Source organism: Glycine max, chromosome 7 (assembly GCF_000004515.6).
Source record: "Glycine max cultivar Williams 82 chromosome 7, Glycine_max_v4.0, whole genome shotgun sequence".
Taxonomy (NCBI): domain Eukaryota; kingdom Viridiplantae; phylum Streptophyta; class Magnoliopsida; order Fabales; family Fabaceae; genus Glycine; species Glycine max.
This window is the reverse complement of record NC_038243.2, coordinates 9,885,376-9,903,758: the sequence shown is the minus strand read 5'-3', so window position 1 is coordinate 9,903,758 and position 18,383 is coordinate 9,885,376. Positions and strand designations below refer to the sequence as shown.

At 34.2% G+C, this 18,383-nt stretch overlaps 2 protein-coding genes across 24 annotated transcripts; both read right to left on the bottom strand.

Annotated features, from left to right (window-relative positions):
* Positions 1 to 3,899: 3,899 nt before the first annotated feature.
* LOC113002140 (uncharacterized) lies at positions 3,900 to 9,801 on the bottom strand. Of its 15 annotated transcripts, none has more exons than XR_005892169.1 (6): positions 9,707 to 9,793; positions 7,885 to 9,231; positions 5,756 to 6,483; positions 4,851 to 5,568; positions 4,547 to 4,690; positions 3,900 to 4,198 (listed from the first exon to the last, which is right to left on the bottom strand). XR_005892169.1 is itself a non-coding variant. In XM_041016984.1 (4 exons), exons 1-4 carry the CDS (start codon positions 8,421 to 8,423, stop codon positions 3,992 to 3,994), a joined length of 420 nt encoding a protein of 139 aa, XP_040872918.1. In that variant the 5' UTR covers positions 8,424 to 9,231; the 3' UTR covers positions 3,900 to 3,991. The 15 variants fall into 15 exon arrangements, 3 of the variants coding, with proteins under 3 accessions (XP_040872918.1, XP_040872920.1, XP_040872919.1); XR_005892170.1 differs by having other exon boundaries at positions 5,811 to 6,483; XR_005892171.1 differs by having other exon boundaries at positions 4,851 to 6,483; positions 7,885 to 7,938; positions 8,409 to 9,231.
* Positions 9,802 to 12,006: 2,205 nt separating this feature from the next.
* Positions 12,007 to 16,703, bottom strand: LOC100786394 (doublesex- and mab-3-related transcription factor B1). Of its 9 annotated transcripts, none has more exons than XR_005892161.1 (9): positions 16,286 to 16,638; positions 16,112 to 16,204; positions 15,894 to 15,986; positions 14,877 to 15,253; positions 14,633 to 14,764; positions 13,736 to 13,895; positions 13,154 to 13,302; positions 12,663 to 12,946; positions 12,007 to 12,110 (listed from the first exon to the last, which is right to left on the bottom strand). XR_005892161.1 is itself a non-coding variant. In XM_041016981.1 (9 exons), the coding sequence occupies exons 1-5, from the start codon at positions 16,677 to 16,679 to the stop codon at positions 15,179 to 15,181; spliced, it is 597 nt and encodes a 198-aa protein (XP_040872915.1). In that variant the 5' UTR covers positions 16,680 to 16,703; the 3' UTR covers positions 12,007 to 12,110; positions 12,663 to 12,946; positions 13,736 to 13,895; positions 14,633 to 14,764; positions 14,877 to 15,178. The 9 variants fall into 9 exon arrangements, 3 of the variants coding, with proteins under 3 accessions (XP_040872915.1, XP_040872916.1, XP_040872917.1); XR_005892160.1 differs by having other exon boundaries at positions 13,154 to 13,311; positions 13,736 to 13,889; XR_005892163.1 differs by having other exon boundaries at positions 13,154 to 13,247; positions 16,286 to 16,637.
* Positions 16,704 to 18,383: the final 1,680 nt, after the last annotated feature.

Sequence of the window (18,383 nt, the reverse complement as noted above, 5' to 3'; positions counted from 1 at the left end):
TTAGTCAACATTAAAAACTACGTTCCTGTCCACTCCAGATGCTGTGTGCGACATGCTCAGCAAAATCGGTCAAAATCGATGGGTCGCGTGGTCCACCGGGGAAACCCTCATCTGCAGCAGGTGACCCCAAGCTCCCATCAGTAGCCATTCCCTCTGTCTGAACAGCATCGGCAGCGCTTGTCATCTCTGGGGTGGCATCAGACACATGAGGAACATCCTCATGCAACTGAGGCACATCCTCAGGTCTCTCTGTCACGTCCTCACGCAGACGAACCCGTTGCCTACGTGCTGAAACAGTAGGTCTGCGACGCAGAGGAACATCAGCCTCATGCGTATCCTCACTAATGCCTTTACCTCTACCAGCTCCTAACACACGACCTAAACCTCGTGTTCTAACCATGATCTGAAATCATGAAGAACATTTATTTTTTTCGATCAAATTAAATATTCAAATAATTGGTAACAAAGCTTTGTCATTACAAATTTGTTCAAACACATGTTTTGTATGTTTCTTACTAATTTGTTCAAATTAAGTTTTCAAACCTCTATTTGCATGTAAGGTTGAAATGCCACTGTGTCCAAATGTATCATTTCACGACTAATACAATTTAGTTTATGTTGTTTCAAATTACAAAATAGTATAACAATATTATTATTATTATTATTATTATTATAACTAGGTTAACTTATTAGATTTAAAAGATGTTTTGAATAGTCTAAGATCTGACAAACTTAATATGAAAATATTTGTATAGCCCCAAGCAAGGATCTATCGTATTTCTACTCATATCCTAAATAAATAAATGAATAAAACAGAAGAAAATATCATTTCCTCAAATATTGTTCTCTCGTTGTTTCGTCTCAAAAAGAATAAACTATCCCAACATTGTCAACTAATCCACCAACCATGATGTTGCAATTGGTCCTATCCATGATGGTCTTCAATTCCTCTTGCCGATGAAGTAACTCTATCGTATTTTCTTTTCATGCTTAAATGGAGCTCCCTTTGTACACATCATTTATTTTATTCTTTCATATATAAGTATTTCATAAGCTCTTAATCTCTTCAATGAAGTAACTCTGCTTAGGTGCTTAAATGAATTAGGTGCTTAAATGAGTCTCATCAAAATGCTTAGATTGTTACATTTTATCGATAATTTATTTATTAAGTTATAATTATCTTTATTTATGAATTAATTAAAATTAAAAATTAAGAAATTTTTCAGACTATTATTATGTGAAATATTTATGATAAAAAAATAATAATTCAACTATATTTTATTTAAAATGATGGCTATTATTATGCTAAAATCACATAGTTACTTCCTAATGCATATATAAATCACACCAAATATAATTTCAATTTAGACATCCTAACACTTCAATTTAGACATCCTAATGCATATATAAATCACACCAAATATAATTTCATTTTACATACAAACGCAATTTTTAATAGCAACTAAATAGCACAAACTACCTAATAATATGAACAAATTCAGGTATAATCCAAAAAAATCAAAATACACAGCAAAACATGATCCGCGGAAGAACGTTAGCAGGATCTTCCGCGAGAAGAAAATGTAGCCTGCGGAAGAAGCTTCAGCAGGTTCTTCCGCGAAAACAAAATGTAGTCCGTGGAAGACAATGCAGAACCTTCTTCTGTTGGATCACGCGGAAGATCCTTCAGAGGCTTCTTCCGCGGGAATCCGCGAAAGAACCTTCCACACTTCTTCCGCGGGAATTCCCAGAAGCCCCTTTCCTACGCGCGGAAGAACCTTCGTCTTCAACCTCCAGCCATTAATGTCGTCTATCCTAAGGTTCCTACAGCCATTTACGCCATTGAAACAGTTACGAGGAGGTTAGAAGACTAACCTTTATGGCGGAGAACACGAACAACAACTTCAATGGAGGATGTCAACTTCAATGGAGGACACGAACAACAGCTTCTTCTCCAAATTTCAAATTGAGAAGGAAATCAGGGCGAGGAGGAAGAAGGCCAATATCGGGGAACAAGAAGCACGAATGGAGATTGTTGGGTGCACGGGGAAGAAACAAGCGCTTTTGCAAGCTGAAGAAGAAAGCTATCACGGAAGAACAAGCTTTTTTTTATTACGTTACTTTTATTTTTTAAACGGAGGGTATTTTCGGTACTTCATTGAATTGCTGGGTGCACCAGCAATTTTGCTCGGTGCACCTAGCAACAGCCTTTCTTTTGTTGCTATTGGGTTTTTCAAACCCATTAGCCACTTGGGCTGAGAACCTGCAATATAACCCCATATGGGGCTTTTACTTCCTAAACCCACTTTTTGCTTCCCACACCTTCATAGGAAACTAAAAGGACAACAATACCCTTTCTATCTCACACTAACACACCCACCCTTCTTTCCTCTTTCCCTTTGTGTGGTGGTGCGCACCTCCATTGTGGCATATCCAACACTACAACGACCCTGAACTTGCATGGATGCCATCGCTTTAACTCTTTCCTCTTGGCTATGTTGGTGAAGGACTCATCATGCTCCATAAGCCTCTTCAAACTCTTGTCGTTAATGGAATCTTCCACTAATGATGTTGCTGCAATGGATGCCAAAGGCAGAAATTCTGAACACTAATTATACTAATCCATACTACGTTGATTCATTTGCATCTCTACATAACATTCTGAGTCACCTAATCCAAAATGATTATATGACACCAACAAAGAGTTAAAGGTTGAACAAACAAGAGCGAAGACTAATGGAGGTTGAATGACCAGATAGATTGAAGTTGGAAAAGAACAAAGGAAGGCTAGGTACTAGAGAAAACGTTTAAGGTGTAGGAGAAAGCAAGATAACATAAGGATACTTTGGGGATATTACATTATTTTGGGGGTGCAGGAAGCAAAACCTCCCATATGGTTATGTATTTTAGCCTTGTATTTTGGGAATTTTCCGAATTTTACGCTTTTATTAATGAATTTATTGATTTTTATAATTATTATTTTAAAAATCATATTACTATAAAAAATATTTTTAATGATTGACTGTTAAAAAGATTTTACACTCATAATTAAACTATAAGGTATTCAGAATTTTTTAATGTTGCTCACTTGTATATGTCTTTAAATTGTTTGGAGATATACCTGGACCCCACTTCCGACAAAGCTATCAAAAAAGTAATGCTTCTGACAGTCCATCATTGATCTGATGTTCAACACTTACACCTATTTAGTAATAGACATTACTGTTCAGAGTTCACAGTTCACTAATTAACAATCCTTTCATTTGTGTGCAGGCATACCCCTACGTTCAACAGTAGTTATGCAAACATAAATTGTGTACTGTACTTATTTGACAAAAAAAAAAATGTTTACAAATTTTAAAATATAATCCCATGAAGTTTATCACATTTGCACTCCACTCAACAGATTTATAGGAAAAAAAGTTGAAAGTGTTATCATTTTTTGTTTTTGTTTTACCGAATAAAAGATTTTATTCCACTTTATACTAACCCTTTCATCCTCCCGAAACAGGCACAACCTAAAAAACTTCAAACAATTGAAAAAATTCCAATGGAACAGTGATTCGCTAACTTGGCAAAAGTACTTCGGCCCTATGAAGTCCAAAGAGTATTTGGCTGGCTATTCGCAAACATAATTTTAAATTATTTTACAAAAGTTGATTTTAGTTAAAATTAATTTTTAAGTTATTTATGTTTTGAAACTTTAATCTCAAAAATGATGTTTAAACTTAAGAAATTAGTGTAGAACCAAAATGTTTAGCTGGTTATAGCAAATGCAATCAAGTAATGATAAGTTGCACTGCATCCCCCCACAGACAATAGGACATAAGAAAAAGGACAAAATAAGATTATCAACACAAGAGGATACATTTAACACTGAACTGCATGAGCAAGCAATAGAACATCATTGGCAGAGATACTTATAAAAAGATTATCAACACAAGAGGGAAACAACTGCCCAAGTAAAAGACATTTTATGCCCAACACAATATCAATATTTACAGTTCCAAACCTGAAGAGAAATAACAGAACGATTAGTAAATTGTTCTACTGAAGATGGTGCACTTTCAGGAAGAGTTTTAGCAACTCTGTCTAATTCTTCTTGTCGCTTCTTTGTAGTTACCCTATCAGGTCCACTGTAGTGATCAACAATCTTTTTCAACAATGGAACTCGCGCCATTGTCTCTTCCATTGTTTTCTAGTAGGTTATAAAGTTAAAAAAATATTAGAGAAAGCATATCCCAACACAAGGACACATTGATAAAGTAGAGAACAACATGAAAACAAAAGCCTTTACCCACTAGGACCCATAAAATAGACAACAATTTCAAAACAAATACAGTGAGTAATACAACACTTGCCTAAATGTACTTGTTACACAGGTTTGATATGACAAAGATATTGGCAATCAATCCATAAGATTATTGGCGAAGATAGTGATGAAGAAAATGAAACATTAGTAACGAAACTCCTGCCCAAAAACCTTTGCAATTTAATGTTAGGGTAACAATACTAAGTTGTGGATAAGCTTAGCAACAAAATATACCTCCCACACTTCCTGACTTTGAATCCCCTCATATGACATCAAGAATGGTTTCGCCTTCTCAAGTGCATCCCGTAGTGGAATTGGTTCCTTCTCATCAATATCTGGATTATCAAACTCCACCAAATATTCTGGCTCAAATTCAATCTGCAGTAATCAATAGAGACAGAAAAACTACGAATTAAATATTAAAATGGATGCTACACAGAAAATAGAAGTTTGGCTTAAAAATTTTCCCCAAGAGAAATGTTGTCTTTAGATATTCAAAATTGGAAATAAATAAAGATCTCTGCAGCTAACTACTTACTGCATAATTGATGTCTAGTGCATCCAAAAACTCAACCAATCAAGTTTCGATGCAGGAGTTGGTGTTGGTAACTTTTGATGCAAATCCCAGTCAATTGGTGCACGACCTTGCCTTTCCACATATGACTGTATTAGTTGGTCCAGACTTTCACGGAAACCACTACGAAGAAGGTTAGAAATACTTCTAAATTTAAAAATTATGAAAGGCACTGAAATGCACGGGAAGGAAAATTTAAAAATTATGTAATAGAGATAACAATTTATTTATGCAAGCTACAATATGAAAATAGATAACATTTCTTTTAGTGGATGAACATCATATCATCAAAAGCTCATATTATCATGCATTAGATTTTGAACAGTCTCCATTATGGACAATAATAAGTACTGGATAGTCAAGAGCACCAACAAGAAACCTGTTTCCGAAGTTTCAGAATCATTAAGATCTCTAACAAAATGGACGAGTAAACCATTATCTGGCAGAACCTTGTCAGATATGAAACTCTCCAAAATTAAATTAAACCAACAATTTACCTGTTTAGACTATCAGCTACCCCTTTAACCATATTTTTAGCAGTAGAAGGCTCCATCTTCTCATCAACCATGAGGATACATATTCCACGTTCATCAATGCCTCGTCGACCAGCACGACCACTCATTTGAACAAATTATTCAGGCATGTTCAAACCAATGCTAAATGTCTCGGTGGCAAACAAACACTACAGAAAAATATTTCAGTAGTTAGAATCACAAGAATTAATCATTTTAACCAAACAAGGATAGTAAACTGTATGAATATTAAGACAAAAGATCAAATGAACATATATTTTCTCCTAGAATACAATAGTAATCTTAGTCGGTTAAAAATTAAAACCAAAACTACAGAGAAAAAAGAGGATATGAAACCCCTGACTAGTATGAGATTTCAGAGCAACAGTGTCACAGAGAAGCTTAGCATCACCACTGGGGAGACATTGAAGCTGCAAAATCGCGCGAACCGCGAGCTTCTGCGACTGGACAGCTCCAGCTATAGAGAGGGCAGGATCCTCCGTAAGCACAGGCTCCAAATCGATGACAATTCCGTCAATTCGGTGGAGGATTCCATAGAAAGGCTTCCCGGAGGTTCTGGAGTGGATCCAGATAGGGTTCATGAGGCTAATTTCGCGTGCGGAGAAGGCCTTTTCGAGGAGTCAGGCGCTAGAGTGAGTGAACAGGGCTCGGACATCGGTGCCGAGAGAAAAGGCGGCGTCATTCTTGTCGTCGAGCAAAGGGACGGACTGCAGAGTAATGCCGAGCATGTCGTGGGCGTTGTCGGAGTAACCGAGGATGCAGATGGAGGGCTCATCGACGGTGATCATGGAGCCGAATGGCTGGATGAAGCCGCAGTGCTGGATTTTGACAAGGTAAGCCATTATCTGCTGCTCGGGGACGGATTCCGATGTAATGCGGATTGATTCGGAATAGTTGAAGGACCTCCCGGACTCGCCGGACCGCTCGAAGACGGCGTGGGGCCGCGCATCCTCCATGTACTGCGCGATGGGCTTGCTCCCGGACTCTCTGTTCTCTGTTTCTCTAGCATAAACCCTAATTGCAGCCTCTCTCAAGAGTTTTAAAGTTTATTGAACTGAAAGAGCCTAAATTCCAATAAATTCAATAATTAAATAAAGAAATAAGAGAAGGATTTAGAAAAGAAATAAAGGAGAAAATAGAACCTTTGTGCATAGCATATATACGATACAACAATTTGTTAGGTTCTGTAAAACTAACTGTCAAATTCAAAAATGTACAGATCAGACCAGATCAGCTATGGTGAAGAAAAAAAAACTGAATTTGATTCTACAAGAAATTTCTTTTTAGTTAACTGTTATAATTTTAACTTAATAAAAACTGTTATAAGAACAATTGTTGTTGCAAATTTAAGATATATGTACACATTCATTGTAATCCATACGCATTCTGTTTTGGCCTTTCCTTCTTTCTTTCTTTCTTTCTTTCTTTTTTTTCTTTCTTGGTATCCATTGGTGTTCAGAAAATGATGATTCTGAAATTGGAAAGGCTCAGATCAAAGGGAAGCAATTCTGGAGTTGAGAAAATTTGCAGCGACGGCTAAAAACACTCTCGTAGCTCTTTATCGGTAACATCATCATCAAACTTTTATGTTAAGAACTTTGATGATGATGCTACTGATAAATAACTACGAGATCTGTTTAGTTCATGTGGCACAATAACGATCACCTGTAAGTAGCTTTCTTGGCTGCATGCAAGACCAGTAGGGTCCTGATGTTGTTGTGCTTTGCTGAAATTCCTACTAGTTTCTGGATTGGTTGGGTTAAAGAGTAAATCATGAACTTCTTGTAGCACTTTCAATTATTTTCTTCTTTTCGTTTTGTGTCTCGCATCTTTTTGTATTGATTAAGTTAGTCTGTGGTGAAATATGTATGCAATTTTGAAGGAATTTCTTTTTCTTTACTCGTTCATATCTTATGTTGTATTGAGAATTTTGTGTAATCTTGTAAGTTGTCAACGAAGAATTTTCCCAGTTTCAATAGAAAACTGGAATACATTTGTTTTGTTTTCTCCTTTGTATGTTTGATAATGTATATTTAATTTTACCGATTATCATACAGCATGTTATCTGCAGAGGTTTTACTTGATTTATGATCATTTCCAGCAAGTCATATTATATTAAACCAGCAATGGAAAGGAACTAATTATAAGTAACATTAAATCCATGTTTTATGCAATTCCTAACCAATTTCTTTAATTTAATTAATTTAACCCTAATTCCTTAGATGATAAATCATTTTTCCCCTACTGTGAACAATATAATAATCCCTTAAGAGAGCAAGATTAGTCATAACTCATAAGCATTGAGAGAAGAAAATTCACATGGAAGCATACAATATATTTGTATCCCTAGGCTCAAGAGTTTTAAAGTTTATTGAACTGAAAGAGTCTAAATTCCAATAAATTCAATAATTAAATAAGAAAATAAGAGAAGGATTTAGAAAATAAAAAAAAGGAGAAAATAGAACCTGTGTGCATAGCATATATACGATACAGCAATTTGTTAGGTTCTGTAAAACTAACTGTCAAATTCAAAAATGTACAGATCAGACCAGATCAGCTATGGTGAAGAAAAAAAAACTGAATTTGATTCTACTAGAAATTTCTTTTTAGTTAACTTACCTGTTATAATTTTTACTTAATAAAAACTGTTATAAGAACAGTTGTTGCAAATTTAAGATATATGTACACATTCAGTGTAATCCATACGCATTCTTTTTTGGCCTTTCCTTCTTTCTTTCTTTTTTCTTTCTTTCTTGGAATCAATTGGTGTTCAGAAAATGATGATTCTAAAATTGGAAAGGCTCAGATCAAAGGGAAGCAATCTGGAGGTTAAAAAATTTGCAGCGACGGCTAAAAACACTCTCGTAGCTCTTTATCGGTAACATCATCATCAAACTTTCATGTAAAGAACTTTGATGATGATGTTACTGATAAATAACTACGAGATCTGTTTGGTTCATGTGGCACAATAACGATCACCTGTAAGTACCTTTCTTGGCTGCATGCAAGACCAGTAGGGTCCTGATGTTGTTGTGCTTTGTTGAAATTCCTACTAGCTTCTGGATTGGTTGGGTTAAAGAGTAAATCATGAACTTCTTGTAGCACTTTCAATTATTTTCTTCTTTTCATTTTGTGTCTCGCATCTTTTTGTATTGATTAAGTCAGTCTGTGGTGAAATATGTATTCAATTTTCAAGGAATTTCTTTTTCTTGAATTGAGAATTTTGTGTAATCTTGTAAGTTGTCAACGAAGAATTTTCCAAGTTTCAATAGAAGACTGGAATACATTTGTTTTGTTTTCTCCTTTGTATGTTTGATAGCGTATATTTAATTTTACCAATTATCATAAAGCATGTTATCTGCAGAGGTTTTACTAGATTTATGATCATTTCCAGCAAGTCATATTATGTTAAACCAGCAATGGAAAGGAACTAATTATAAGTAACATTAAATCCATGTGCTAATCAATTCCTAACCAATTTCTTTAATTTAATTAATTTAACCCTAATTCCTTAGATGATAAATCCTTTTTCCCCTAATGTGAACAATATAATAATCCCTTAAGTGAGCAAGATTAGTCATAACTCAAAAGCATTAAGAGAAGAAAATTCACATGGAAGCATAGAATATATTTGTATCCCTAGGCTCAAGAGTTTTAAAGTTTATTGAACTGAAAGAGTCTAAATTCCAATAAATTCAATAATTAAATAAAAAAAATAAGAGAAGGATTTAGAAAAGAAATAAAGGAGAAAATAGAACCTGTGTGCATAGCATATATACAATACAGCAATTTGTTAGGTTCTGTAAAACTAACTGTAAAATTCAAAAATGTACAGATCAGACCAGATCAGCTATGGTGAAAAAAAAAAACTGAATTTGATTCTACTAGAAATTTCTTTTTAGTTAACTTAACTCCTATAATTTTTACTTAATAAAAACTGTTATAAGAACAGTTGTTGCAAATTTAAGATATATGTACACATTCAGTGTAATCCATACGCATTCTGTTTTGGCCTTTCCTTCTTTCTTTCTTTCTTTCTTTTTTTCTTTCTTGGTATCAATTGGTGTTCAGAAAATGATGATTCCGAAATTGGAAAGGTTCAGATCAAAGGGAAGCAATTCTGGAGTTGAGAAAATTTGCAGCGACGGCTAAAAACACTCTCGTAGCTCATTATCGGTAACATCATCATCAAACTTTCATGTAAAGAACTTTGATGATGATGCTACTGATAAATAACTACGAGATCTGTTTAGTTCATGTGGCACAATAACGATCACCTGTAAGTACCTTTCTTGGCTGCATGCAAGACCAGTAGGGTCCTGATGTTGTTGTGCTTTGTTGAAATTCCTACTAGCTTCTGGATTGGTTGGGTTAAAGAGTAAATCATGAACTTCTTGTAGCACTTTTCAATTATTTTCTTCTTTTCGTTTTGTGTCTCGCATCTTTTTGTATTGATTAAGTCAACACAGTTGGAAGGATCAATACCAGATTTGGCTGCAACAATATAAGAATCCATAAACAAAATTCATTTATGTAAAATATGTATGAAATAAGAGCATTATAATATACTCTGACAAATAATGCATGCCAACAAAGTACTTGAAATGCCATGACATAATAGAAGAATATGATACACTATGTTAACAAACAATAGCGGAATAGCTGCAATCAGTGACTAATTAAGTAACATTACTGTGTCATTATCTAAAATGAATAAATAGAAGTTTGAATGTAGTACAATAACCCTGGGATAAGGGGGAAATATATATTCTAATTGATGGAATTCCATGCAAAGCATTAAAGAACTAAATATGAATAACAATTCCCTGATGTCAAATTAAGAAGTCTCAGTACATGAAGACAAGTCAGTAACACAAATTTACAAGTTACAATGTACAAAAGAAGGATTTCTAATGCCTCAAGCAAGAATTTTCCTCACACCCAAAGGGAGTGAGGAAACCTCATAAGATCCAAAAAGTATAACAAGGAGTTAGAGTAACTCATTATAATTTTAAGCTGAACTTACATTCTTCTCCACTCGAATTTACTTGCACCAAAACCTTCAGAGGATTTCTTCCAAGGGTTGATACCATACGGTCAAGATGATTTGCTACCTGCAGTTCCAGAGGTACAAGAACACTTTAAGGTTTGTCAAATAGCTAATGGTATTCGTTAGAAAATTAGCTGTAACGAAATTACAATTTGAAATTTTAACAAGTTATTCACAAGTAACATTGATTCTACATGTCTACCTTCTGATTGTCCACACTCTCAACCATGGCCAGATTTGGAACTCCACCTGCATAAAGTAATCAAGGTTAAGATTCACCTAATACAAGGCTACTGAAGAAAGGAACAACTATACAAGCTCAAACAAACATAATACAAGTATAGCAATATTTTCAACAAGTACAGAGCCAACTGAAATGATGTCCAAAACTTTGCACCCAGCTCAGATAACAAAATTGAACTGGTAACAGTACTCAATATGTGAAATTTAGTCCCTATTTCATCTCTACCATTTGTTGCTTTTATAACAGCTACCTTAAAACTCATATTAAAGATGATTTTTGATCGGTTGACAATGTTTTCCTATTAAACTCATGATTTTCTTTTTAAAACTATTTTAGTAGTGTTCCAACTTAGATTCATTAAAGAGTAAATAGTCTATGCTTGAGATTGATAGTGTAAATTCTTTACACTGACAGCATATAAATTAAGCTGCAGGCATGCCCCAACTATATGTTTAGTCAATACCTAATAGGACACTATATATCCCTGTGGAGTGTTGAGTACTACTATTAATATCTTCCATGGAAGGAGAGACTTTTAAAATTTGCAGGGAAAGGAAAATACAAAAAATTAAGTTCAATTTTTTATTTAATTAATTAAATAATAGAAATGCATAGTTTTTCATATATATTTTCTATTTTTCTTTTTATCCAAATATATATGTTGTGTTTAGAATGATGGAGAGAAAATAATGAAGAAAATAAACATAAATCAATATATTTGCTGAAGCCTAGTTAGATTGGGAGAACTAGCTAGCTAGTTTGAGCACCTCAGAAATGAAATCATGAATAGAATAAGCTGACAATGTAGGCACTATGTCCGAATCATTTATAATGGAAGTGATAAAGGGCTTCCCGAATTCTGATAACTCCAATGATACGGAGGCAGCTGCAAAAAATTACAATTGTGAAACAAGGACTTAGCAATATGAATTTTTATATCTATCACTTATTCATTCCCAATAAAAATTTTAAATAAGATATGCAGAACTTATGTACACAATTATTTCAAAACAAATGTGTTTCATGTACGTAGCTGAACTCTTGTACATGCATTTTTCATTCGTCTATATATACAGAACCATTTATGCATCCTAGCTACCCAAAATTTGAGTTTGTCAGACTATAATTACATCTGCATAACGCGCTATTAATTCTACATCTGGTTAATACCAAAAATCAGTTGATGATCAATTCAATTATAATAAAAAACAATTAAATCAGTTACCCAATAATCTTGAAAAAATTAAAAGTTTAGATGTAAATTTAAGAAGTACTAATTAGTATAACCACATGCCTGGGCCAAACGTGACACAAGTGCATGAAGAGAGCTGCTTTATTTCTCTAAGCATATATGTCAACAGCACAGCCGTACCACCACCAAGCGAGTGCCCAACAATCTATGAAAAGATTATTATAATTATAACAATAGAAAAAGGTCGAGTTTACAAATTGTTGAAGCAAGAACATGCCTTTAAAGTGAAAACATATAAAGTAAGGAACAAAAAAATTAAGGTGAAGTTTGATTTGAATGTTTTTTATTTATATTTTTAAAGAAAATTAAAATAAAAAATATATATTTATTTAAAATATAGAAAACTAATTTGAAAACATTTTTAAAAATAAGTCCAAAACTCAAAATAATACATCAACATTTTCATTCTTTTTTAAAGAAATAAAAATGTGATGATATCTTAAAATACTTTATTGTTGATACCTACATATTTTCTAAATCTCAAAAAATTAAAAAATATATATATTTTCAGAAAATAAAAATATAAAAATTAACACTTGCTCACGTATAAATGTAATGAAAAGGGGAATACAATAATTTTCCAATTTTTCTTTGCTATAGTGAACATTAATTATAATCTATGTTCTTCCAAAAGACTATAGTAAAAGGATAACAATACCTTTTTTTGGACAAATTATCCGAGTATATATAACAATACCTTGATTTGGAAATCGGGGGGTGTCGACGAAGATCTTCAAGTAGTATAGTGGTGCAGTGCTTCTTAATCCAACGAGCTGCAGCAACCATACCACGGTGTCCATGTCCTGCAACCTTGTTGTTCCTCTTCAGCTCACCATCATCGTTGCAAATGAAATGATTGAAGGACACGGGAGCACCGATTGCATCTGTCAGTGTGTATTTTAAGCTTTGAGTTCCACGGATGAACACAAGCAAGCATTTTGATTCTTTATCCCGTATAACTGTTAAAGCTGGCTTTAGAATCTGTCACAAAATTATTTTTCAGTCAAACTGAGTACAAATAAAACACTTTTCATTTATACCTTAAAAATTATGTCAAAGATGATATCTGATTACTTAACCATATAAAAATTAACTTTTAGAATTACACTACATGTCAATCAGACTCTAATTTAGTCTGTTAGTATATAAAATATTATGAAGGGAAAAAATTATAAGCCAACAACGTACCCTAGCCCTTTTCTTCCGTAGGAGAACATCCTCGTTGGGGATTCCAGCAGCCAGTAAAAACGCACGAAACACAACTACAAAAAGAGATTACTCTCTTCATATTGAGTTAATATCAGTCAAAATACTGATTTGCGGGCATCTGACAAAATCTGGATATTCTGACATTGAAAAAATAGACAGATCCAGGTCACATGCCATGAGTGTTATAGTTGTAAGTTGGAGCATACAACAACAACAACAACGCCTTATCCCACTAGGTGGGGTCGGCTACATGGATCAACTTCCGCCATAATGTTCTATCAAGTACCATAACAGGAGAATATTTAATAAAGGGGTCAAGAGATCAATCCTACTAATCAAGAGCACTTCCTAGATTCTTGTATCAAGTCATTGGACTGTAACAAAACATTATTCCCTAGTTGTAGGAGACATCTTAGACCTCTTACAGTGCTTAATTTTTTGTGTTTCTTTTGGCTTTTATAGTGGAACTTTGCAATGTGAACACTAAATGTGCTGGTGTTAGTAGGTCTTAATCAAAACTTTCAGTTACTTATGAAAGAGAAGCAATGAGCAGAAATAAACCTGATATTGTTGTCACGGTTTGACAAGAATCTTCTCAGGATATTAATGGCAAGTACATGTAAGCCACCATTATCTTCAATGCTCATTATTGTTTGAACACATTCATATAAAATGGCATTCCCTGCAACTTTATTTGACTCAGCTTCGTAGCCACCTAAAACTGGCAGCAAGTGTAAAAATTATCAGTCTTAAATTTCAGAAGAAATGGCCACCAACAATAAGCAATAGTAGATTAAAATTCATTACCCACATAACAGATTTGGTAAACAGCAAACAAAACCTAAGAATATTGAAATGAATGATCTAACTCTTGATTACTGCAACAAGTGGTTAACACAATTTATTAAAAAACTTAGCATGGCCAGTTAATTGGTGCATCTAACAGCGATCAAATCATACATGTAAAACTACAGCATAAATACTAGTGCCTAACCAAAAATAAAAATCATTTTTTATAGCATACAATTATACATAGACACCAAAAGTCCATCCTTTCTCTTTCAACCCTCCTTCCTTATAATCCTTCAAAGAATTAGATACAAATATACAGCTAAATTTGCATTTGATAGAAAAAAAATTCTGCTTATCAATGGGTTTCCATTTCAACAGCTACTTACAATACAAGACCCCTCTCTGGCTCTCCTGATTACACATATACAAGAAAAAAAACAGATTTTTAAAAAATCTTCAACTTTAAGTATATTCCACAAAGTAATCATACATTAGTGCAAAACCAAACTGACCAACCTTGCATTACATAAACACTTAATAAAACATCTTCTGACCAGGGCCACCCAAACACACCAACATCCAAAATCACAATTTAAATTCGTTCAAATATGTTTGAACAGGGTTTACTGAAAGAAAAAAAAATATAGTAAAGTCTTGGGTTCTTACTGTAGGGTAAGGCCACTTGGAATGTGATTGCCACCAAGCTTTAAGGACAGAGGTCGTGTCACCAGGAAGTTTCCCAACTCATCTCTTGCATAAAATTTCCTCTCTTATGTCCACAATTTTCTCTTTATAACCCTACATAATAATTTTTTTAAAAAAGACATTGAGGTCAATCACGGGGGAAGAGATTCAAAATGATGGGACTCGAACGCAGACTTTTAAAAGCTATTAACATTTAATCCCTTACCTGTTTCAATTCGTGCTTTACTTCATGTCTTACACGTTCCATGAGGGACCTCTCATTCTCTGTGGGAATAAGAGGACCGAATCCCATGCTATCAGGACCATCCAAAGCACCATCAAACAGATTGGCATCACTATCTACTTGCTCATCTTCGTCATCAGACGTTGTTGCTCCCATACCTTCCCCGGGTGAAACTCCTGTTAAATCATGCACCATGTGATAAAAAAAAATACTAGTATCACTTTAGTACTCCTCCAATTGCAAAAAGAGTCGTGTGCTTTTGCTGTTTATTTGTGCACAAAAAGTTAGCCATCCCAGTTCTCACTTAGCCAGAAAGTCTGCCACATACTTTGCAATACTGAAACACTTGTAGCTCCAACCTGCAGTGTGATTATCAATAAGGTACAGTAAGTCTATCCAGCTCAAAACACACATACTTCTAAATTCCATAAATAATCCTAAATCCCCATCTCCAAAACACCTTACCTATTGTTGGTAGGAAACATCATTTAATCAGATCACTGTTTGTGTTTGATTCCTCAAGTTGCTTCAATTTCTTGTACTTTTTCTTCATGTCATTAATGCTTTTTTTCCCTGTTTCTTTAAAACCTCACTAATGTTGCCAATTTAGTCCTTGAGGTGGCAGCAGCTCATTTTTTTCTTGAAATAATTCTGTCCTCTTTGGAAAGTGAAGCATCAACTCTAGGAATCAAAGACAACACAGCAGATAAACGCCCCCTCATACACTAGCCCATTTAAGCTAAAAGTACGAACAATGAACAAAACTAACTGCCTACCTTGAAGAAAAATTAAACTTTTAGCTAAAAGAATGGTGGTGACAAGGATCAAACTCCTAACCACATGGTCATAGAGTATAGAATACACTATCAATGACCAACTATCCCAAAAGCAGCCTAAGTTGTCAGGTGAACTGAAAGATCATGAATAGTTTTTATATCTAACAACGTCGAATGAGGATTATGTTTTCTAGTTATATCTCATAAGGAAATAAAATCATACCTTGAAAGAAACATAAAATCTCAAATCTTCCAGCTGCTGATTCACCATGAGAATATATTTCTCACTTGCATATAATTTTAGAAGTTCTTCCACCTGTGCCATTATAACATAATTATACGATTTCCAAATGGCTTTATTTGAACAAAAGAAAAAATCATTATGAACCTCTTGGTTTCCTTCATAAAATTGTGACAATAGCAGCAAAAATGATCCTATACCATAAAATGAGATCTCTGCGGGGGAGGGCTGCAGCTGCGGGAGCTTCGGCGCAATCTCTAAAATAGCGATACCTTCGGCGCAATCTCTATACTCTGCGGGACTAAAATATTTCAATAAGGCGCAATCTCTAAAATAGCAATGAAATGTTTCATCAATCTCTAAATTAGCGGTACCTTCGGCGCCTCTGCGGGGGAGGGCTGCGGCTGCGGGAGGAAGAGGAGGAGGAGGGGGAAGACGATATGGAGCGCGAGGGAGAACGGGACCGAGAAAGGGAGCGCGAGCGAGAGGAGGAACGGGAGTCGGAGGGGGAAGAGGGGCCGGAAACGGAACCGGAGGGAGAGCGACGACCTCGCCCAGGTTTCGCCATTGTTGTAGCAGCGAGGAAGGAACGAATCGAAAGCCTCGATAAACCCTAGCTCCTATAACCAGGCTAAGGAGTGAAACTGAAAGTGAATGCAAGAAGTCGTATATCAGCTTAGAAAATAAAAAATAATGGAATTAAAATATAATGAATTCAAAGAAGGTGCTAGCTAAAATCGTAGTAGTTAGCTTACAAACAAAGAACATTTTTATAAAACCGCCTTAATAGCATTCAAATCAAAGATAATTTGATAAAAACTGCCGTTAATACTTTTAAAAAATTGGTTTAAATTACAAAACTGTCACTGCATGTTTTATTACATCGGTTTTTCAATAACCGATGTAGATTTGACGATGCTGAATGATGAATCTGTAGTAGTGCTTGTGGTTGTTTCTATCTGCAGCTATCTATCATCTTTACTTTTCTTTTCCTTTTTTTTAATAAAAGCAGTAAAATAAGGAGACACTTTTAATATTATCGTATAGTTAGAATGCCAATAACATATTAAAATGGTTAAGAAACAAAGATTTACCTAAAAAAATTACTACATAAGTTCAAATTACAAATAGTGTAGTTTCACTAATTAAGTTGTAACTACTTAACTTAACTTCTAAATATCAGGAAATCTTCATAAAAAATTACCTATTAATATGTGTATTATTATATATCGTCGATCTTATCATCTTTTTTTCTTTTATCTACTGTTTTTCACTTATCTATTGATGAAGGCTGACACGTATGTGTCGTGGCCCCCACTAACTACTCCTCTCTGTGGAAACTGTAAAATATGTTCGATTTCTTCCCTATCCTGGTACATAGCCACGTCAACCCATGATTACATCAACAGTTACTTGGCCATGAACTATTGGACTTTGACATCTTAATTTGGATTTCGGCTTTGGGTTCTCAAATCCATTTCCTCTCTCAATTCATCAAGTAGCATCATAACCTTTTATTTTTCTAAATTTCTTAGATGATCGGTAGCTTTTTATTGGTCATTAAATACTAAATGGATCACATCTAGAACATTAATTGCTGCTGCTGTATATAATGTAATAGAACCACATGTTATCATAAAGTTATCACATGGGAATCGATATCATACCTATTACCTGAGATTTTCAAATAATAAGGATTGGCAAAAAGAAATTATGTTTATAACTGTTGGTGTTTATGGATACCGGTAATTTATGAACTCAAATAGAACTAATTAATTCAGTTTAGACTTATTAGAGTTTGGATGAATAATTGAATTCAGCCCAATCAAACTTGTTAATGTATAAGTCCGATAATAAGTTTTGTTTTACAACCTGTGATTCCACACATGGCATGTAATTAAATTTATTATATATATATATATATATATATATATATATATATATATATATATATATATATATATATATATATATATATATTAACTTATTGAATTAAGAAATACAAAACTTTATAGTTTTTTTTGCTAATTTTAATCAAACATAAATTTTCCCTCTTTTTTAGTTATTTTTATTTTTGTTTTGATTCTATATATATTTTCTCGTGTGAATATAATTTATCTAAAATAAAATACTATATATCTCAGAATATGGTGTTTCCAGCTTTGTGGGAAAACCAGAGATTCATGTTGAATGGAAGGCTCCAAATGGTCCTTATTATGATGAGCTAAATACAAATGGGAGTTCTATTGGTAACCTGCTGGGTCAATCTGGGTTTGGTGGAATCATTAGAAATGGCCTTGAACAATAGATCACTGCGGATATACAACTAACATTCATGCGGAGCTCATGGTGATACTCTACTGAGTCAAGCATGCTTGATTACAAAGGGTTCTTCTTCATCTCACCCTTATGATATTCTCCATGAAACACCGACCTGTATCCAAAATATAAAACATAGTACAGATATCGTGT

Excerpts from the sequence above, each read along its gene's own strand:
- LOC113002140 (XM_041016984.1), bottom strand. Across the intron at positions 4,691-7,884 it reads TATATATGCTATGCACACAG|ATTGAATTTGAGCCAGAATA; the intron begins GTTCTATTTTCT and ends TGATTACTGCAG. Across the intron at positions 4,199-4,546 it reads AAAGTCAGGAAGTGTGGGAG|AAAACAATGGAAGAGACAAT; the intron begins GTATATTTTGTT and ends ATAACCTACTAG.
- LOC100786394 (XM_041016981.1), bottom strand. Across the intron at positions 16,205-16,285 it reads CCCCCGCAGAGGCGCCGAAG|AGTATAGAGATTGCGCCGAA; the intron begins GTACCGCTAATT and ends TTAGTCCCGCAG. Across the intron at positions 15,987-16,058 it reads TTTATGAAGGAAACCAAGAG|GTGGAAGAACTTCTAAAATT; the intron begins GTTCATAATGAT and ends ATAATGGCACAG.